Source organism: Trachemys scripta, chromosome 6 (assembly GCF_013100865.1).
Source record: "Trachemys scripta elegans isolate TJP31775 chromosome 6, CAS_Tse_1.0, whole genome shotgun sequence".
In the NCBI taxonomy this organism is placed as follows: Eukaryota; Metazoa; Chordata; order Testudines; family Emydidae; genus Trachemys; species Trachemys scripta.
The window spans coordinates 123,647,199-123,653,198 of record NC_048303.1 but is presented as its reverse complement, the minus strand read 5'-3'; the positions used below and the strand labels follow the sequence as shown (position 1 = coordinate 123,653,198).

The window sequence follows — 6,000 nt, the reverse complement described above, 5'->3', positions numbered from 1 at the left end:
GGCACGTTTTTCCATCTGATTCCACCTGTCTCCCCACTTTATTTTCACACTACATTCAGTTACTAGAGTTTTATTACATAGGCCAGATCTACACTATAAACTGACATCAGTATAACTACGTCACTCGGGGGGTGAAAAATCCACCTCCCCGAGCGATGCAGTTATGCTGACCTAACCCCCGTAGTGTAGACAGCACTACATTGATGAGAGAGCTTCTCCCGTCGATATAACTACCACCTCTCGCGGAGGTGGATTAACTACATCAAGGGGAGAAGCTCTTCTATCGGCATAGTAACCTCTGTGCTAAAGTGGCACAGCCGCACCACTGCAGCGTTTTAAGTGTGGACCTGCCCGTAGTTAGGACCTGACTTTCCAACCCTTCCTTCATGGGAGTAGTCTCATTTCATTAGGACTAGTTGCATAGGGCAAGATTGTACACATGATAAGGGGTTACAGGATTGGGCCCATACCGAGCAAAACCAACACCCTTTTGGTTGTATAACCAATTTCAGCAGAAATATACCAAGTTCACAGTTTCTTTGGGCTAGTTTAATGGTTTAAACCAGGCCTGCACAACTCGTAAAGCGGCGAGGGCCATGTTACTCCGAAGAAAACAGCTGAGGGCCAACCCCCTCCCCCCCCAAACACACCACCCCCCCCGCCCCCCCCAGTGCGGCCCCCCCACGGAAACAACCGCCTGCCCCGTGGAAACAAACATTTTATTCTGATAAAATCAATTCAGTGCAAATTAGGGGTTTTCTTCCGTTTTTTCCGGAGATCAAACTACTGGAGAAATTTAACTTCTAAAGTGCATTCCACAGCTGTCTAAATGGGAGCTTTGAATGTGATTTCTACACACTCTATGTCACAGTATTTTAAATAGCTGATCAAAAGAACCTATAACAACCCAGTGAACTCTACCAGCATGTGTACCTTGCTTGTGGAGTAATTGCAGCTTAAACTCAACAGGGAAGAAAATGGGACCAGTCATAAGACTAACCCAGCGTTTGAAGTGAAATTGAGCACTGTGAATGTCTTGGCCCTCTTCGTCAATTCAGAAGTGCTACACTCTCCTACAGAGTTCCATCGTGGACACTACAAAAGGAACAAGTTCTATCAAGCGGAGCACAAAGAATAAAGGAAACAAAAGCTTATGTTTTTTCATCTCTATTTATCTTTCACGTTCTGTGAGCCTTGCACTTTTCTGATCCGAAGAAGTCTAATTTTGCATTATTAATGGTAAAAATAAACTTAACAAAAAAAAAAAAATCCCAAGCCCCACTTTTAGTGCTTTGTTTCTGTTTGTTCTTCTGTGCTGCTGCTCCTTTAAGAAAATAAAAACAAGTGAGATCATAGAGGGGGTGTTGGAGAATAGAGAGGTAGGCAGACAGCTGCATGCATTACTCCAGCTCATATTGTTAGCATGAACACTGGCATGGTTTTGCACATAAGCTTTTGAGAACCAGGTTGAAGAACATGCTCCTTTCTGTAATTTTATCTTGAGGATTATGCTCTGAGGGGGGTTGAAAGTAAACTAGTAATGAATCCCCCTTTTACTCTGGGGGGGTATTCATAGCTTACAGAGAAGCAGTGTGAGATAAGAGTATAACATTAATGTGTAAGAAAGAGCATTGTGCTGTGTAATGCCTCCTACAAAGCTCCAGAAGAAATCCCAGTCGTTAACAGAACTGGAAATAAATGAGAAAACAAAGTAAGATGTAATACTTGAAAAGCCACAAGCAGCAGCGAGAAAACCCATGAAATAACAAAAAGTGACTGACTGGAAGATGCACCAGGTTCAAGATAAGTGATGTCCATGAATGATGTCCAGGGTTTTTTTTTAACCAATGTTATGTTTTTTTAAATATCACATTAATGATCATGTAATTTTTCATTATTCAAGCAACACAAGCATACTAGGCACTGTAATACTGGGGTACAAACTGAATATTGATCTGGGGTGTCATCATTTTTTAAGCACATGGCACTCAGCAGAATAAAACAAAGAGACAGGCCCCTGTTTCCACGAGGCTGTAGTCTAATTCAAACAGGCTTATATTACCTCACCAGTGAATTCTCAAATGAATGAGCTTTAATTTCTATTTCTTTCACTTATTACTTTGAAAAGTACCAGTCTCCCCCTTCGAGGGTGAAATCCTGGCCCAACTGAGGTCAATGGTAGTAGTCATGTTGATTTCAAAGAGACCAGATTTCATGTAAAATAATATCTGGGACACTGTACGAAAAAAAAATTAAGGGGTGGTGGGAAGAATTAAGCCCAAATGCAGATGCAGCTAGTCAGCAAGTGCACACGGAAAAAAGAGTGAAAGAAAAGGGGGCCAAGATGTACAAGTATACCAAATACAACCTTACACTTGGCTCTGGAGACAGCGGCCTAGGGATTCTGGCCAACATGGTAAGGAAGGCCTTAGATGGGACTCCAGAACCTAGAAGATTCCCCCACCCCAATGCAGACCGAACCTCAGGACAACGAGCCAAGACAACCGAAGCTATCCCAGTTGCTTTGGACAGACAGGTGGAGAGACGTCCCTTAGGCAGATCTCAGATCCGTTAGGCGGGTTCAGGGAACTTTTCTATTACTGCCGAGCTCCACTATAATCTTCCAAAAGTCTTGCCATGTGGACACAAGCCCCAAAGGCCAACAAAATAGCCATACTCCGGAGTCTGAGCACCTCTGGCTACCCATGGCTGCTGGGACGGCTCCTGAGGCTGGCTGAACTGGTGCCAGGGCTAAACTTTGCTAGCCCTGGAATCTGGGAGCAAAGGTGACAGCTCTGTTGGACCCGTATTCTCGCCCATGCACAGAGTGCACGCCAGCCTCCACGAAAAGCAATTATATTTCAGTGAGATTGTGTCTCAGGATGCAGTTTACATAGATGAACAATTAATGTGGTTAAATAAACCAGTAAGGGCCCTATTCTGTCCTTGGTTGGACTCAAGCATTAACCCCAAAGCAAGTATTACTTGAACAAAGGCCGAATGTAGCCCTGACAGGATTATTGCTTCAGCTATGCTGATGCCTGACAGGCCACGGACTGTTAGGGATTATAAGAGACCCAGTGGAGGGTCAAACTCCAGCTTCCCCAGTGACCCAGCAGAAGGGAAATGACCGTGGCCTTTTCACTCCTGTTAGCGCTGCTGGGGAACAGCTCTGAACAGCGGCAGAGGCACAGGTACGAGCCTGTGGGGAGCAGGGAGAAAAGCCAGCACTGACTGGTTTGTGCAGTGGCGACTGTGAAGAGGTCACACCAGATAGGAGGAGGAAAGGGGAAGCTGGGGCTTTAGTTAAAAGAAAATGGGAAGTGTAGCTGGTTCAGTTCATTTCCCCAACCAGCTGCCAGCGGTTAGTGAAAGGCTTGCCCTGTCGCACAGTCGGGGGGCATTCTGAGGCGCCAGGAGCCCTTTGGACTCGCTTCACACCACCTCAGCTAATGGTACATCTACACAGGAGCTGGAAGGGGTCATTTTCAGCTTGGGGAGACATCTGGGTGCCAGCCGCCCGAGTACGTACCTGGGATCTCAGATGGGCTGGTACTCGGATGGTGAGCCTGAGTCACCATGGTAAGACTGCTATTTTTAGTGCACTAGCTAGAGCAGAACTCGCGCATATGTGTCTACTGGGGCTCCAAGCTGCCGTGTAGACGTACCCCAATAGCTCGTATTTCTGGGCACTCTGGGCCACGTCTACACTACAAGTGGCACAGCTGCAGTGCTGCAGCTACGCCCCTGCAGCCCCGTGGCCCAGACACTTACTAGCGTGACGGAAAGGGGTCTCCTGAGAGGCTGTCAATTTAGCAGTGTCTACCCCGGGGCTTATGTCAACTTAACTCTGCCCCTCGGGGGGTGAATTTTTCACAGCCCTGAGTGACCTAGATAGGTGTAGACCAGGCCTGAGTAAAAATGAGATGAATGGGAGGAGAAACAGGGCTGCACTACAGAAAAGCCCAGCCAATGGAGGGGTTTGACTCAATGTGATTTTGGCTTAGTGTCTCTCCCCTCAGAAACGTTGCTAAGCACGAAGGGCCTGGATTCCCTCAGCGCACGTTTTACATGCAATGCTTCTCTGATCAGAGAAGGCCAGTCTTGATTAAGAGTAACATTGTCAAAAGCAACTTTCAACAGGACTTTAAACTCCCAACCCACTTCGGTGCTTTTGAACATTTTCCCCTAAATGAAATGTACCATTTGGGGCCCAAAATGGGGAGAAATCGAAGTGGCAAATACCAACACAGACATCAGATACCAACCTCTTCCTCTCAGCTGTGCTGATGTGGCCAAAACGTTCTCTTCTGGCCAAAGTCACCAATGAGTTAGTAGCGTTTAATGTATTGCACCACGTGAGGCAGTGAAGGCAAAAAAATATATTTAGTCGGGTTCATACAGCTAAACAACAGCTATGTTACAGCGACATTGTACATCTCCCAAGAGCATTATGGGATACCTTGCAATAATTCTTCTGCAAGAGAAGAATAAATAATGGCTTTCATTAAAAATATCTTCTCCTGTATTGGGCATGTCAAGCCAGTTAATAGTGTTAGTGGTCCAGATTCAGGAAAAGGAGGAGTCTAAAGATATTCCAAAGAACAGGCATCCCACCTGGAGATTCTGGTCTTCTATTTTTCCCCCCACAAGTTTTTTAGTCAAAGACCCTGCAGTTTCACCCCAAGTCTCACTGCAGCATTGTTAATGTCTGCAACGCCCGTGTCAATAGCAAGATGAGCAGAGAGTGAACAGGTACGTGGGCCCTGCTGGTTTCTGTGCGGAGGTGACTGGATCGCCCGTGTCCCCGGGGCTGAGGTTCTACTGTGATGTAGCCATTAATGATGCGAATCCGGGGAGGTGGGTCAGTGGTACTGCAAGGCAAACAGAGAAGAATCTTGGTCAGCAGTTAGTCACAAGGGTCAATGATCACCACGGACCAGGAGTCAAATTGTCACAGAAATGCCCACAGGAGGGTCCATGGGCAACTTGTGAAGTTGTCTGCAGATCTTGTGGGTTCCTGAATGAGGCCGTGAGATTGGCCTCCCTGTCCCCTGGATCCACAAAGAAAGGGAGTCCTTCACTCTCCCCACGCTGAACCTCTCTAGCCCCACTGACAGCTGTTACTCCTGTCCCTGAGCTGGGATCTACCTGATTAGACTCCCCTTCACTCACAGACGGGACAGTCAATCCCAGGGGAGCAGAGAGGTATTAGCAACATTCCCGAGCCCCTGCAGCCAGCCTTTCGGCTGATCAGCAACCATAGCAGATAAGAAAAATCTCGCCTTGCCACAGAGAAGGCTTTGCCGACCAGCATTATTGCCACACACGTGGCACCAATTTATAGGGTTGATGCATCTGCTTTCAACAGCTGAGCCTGAGAACCCATCCAGGTTCTCCCCGGTTTGCACGTGCATGTTAGCATGAACCAAGCCTCTCTGCAGCCTCCATATAAATGATGCTCCACGTGAAAGGGCACCACTGGCAGGTGGAGAAAGCACATAGGCCATACCTGGGACAGCGGGAGTGAGGAAAATCCAGGCATCTATTAGAAATGCTTCTCAGTCTAGAGACCGAGAAGCAAAGGCCCACGTGAAAAGCCTGTCCCAAAGAAGAGTGTGAGCTGTGGGCACTGCTCTCTGGATAACAGGTTGGAGCCAGATTTGACCCTGAGGCTAGAGGCGGACACAGCTCAAATCCCCTGGCCCAGCATTGTTAGGTGGAAACTAAAATAAATTCCAGCAAGCACACCTGCCCAACAGCACAAGCGTATTCATTTCACTTGCACCAGCGAGCTCCAGCTGCTGTGCGCTATTCCTGCTTTACGCTGGCCAAGTGCATTAAGCAAAAACGCTTGGGGAATTTGAAGGCAATTAGTGTGCTTTTTGAAAACACTTACCACTCCATATCCAACAGCCCCCGCAGGCGGCTCCTACAGTAACTGGACAGAAGCCAGCTGGCAGTGCAACAAAGCAGACAGCAGATACATACAGGAGCACA

At 47.3% G+C, this 6,000-nt stretch overlaps 1 protein-coding gene across 2 annotated transcripts in view; it reads right to left on the bottom strand.

Moving 5' to 3' along the window:
- Nucleotides 1-4,364: 4,364 nt before the first annotated feature.
- Nucleotides 4,365-6,000, bottom strand: part of TRABD2A (TraB domain containing 2A) — a 110,821-nt gene continuing 109,185 nt past the window's right edge. Inside the window, exon 7 of one of the 2 annotated variants that reach the window (XM_034774531.1) lies at nt 4,365-4,874. In XM_034774531.1, coding sequence (XP_034630422.1) covers nt 4,691-4,874 — 184 coding nt within the window. In that variant the 3' untranslated portion in view covers nt 4,365-4,690. The remainder of the gene's footprint in view (nt 4,875-6,000) is intronic. The other variant, XM_034774532.1, reaches the window with a different exon arrangement.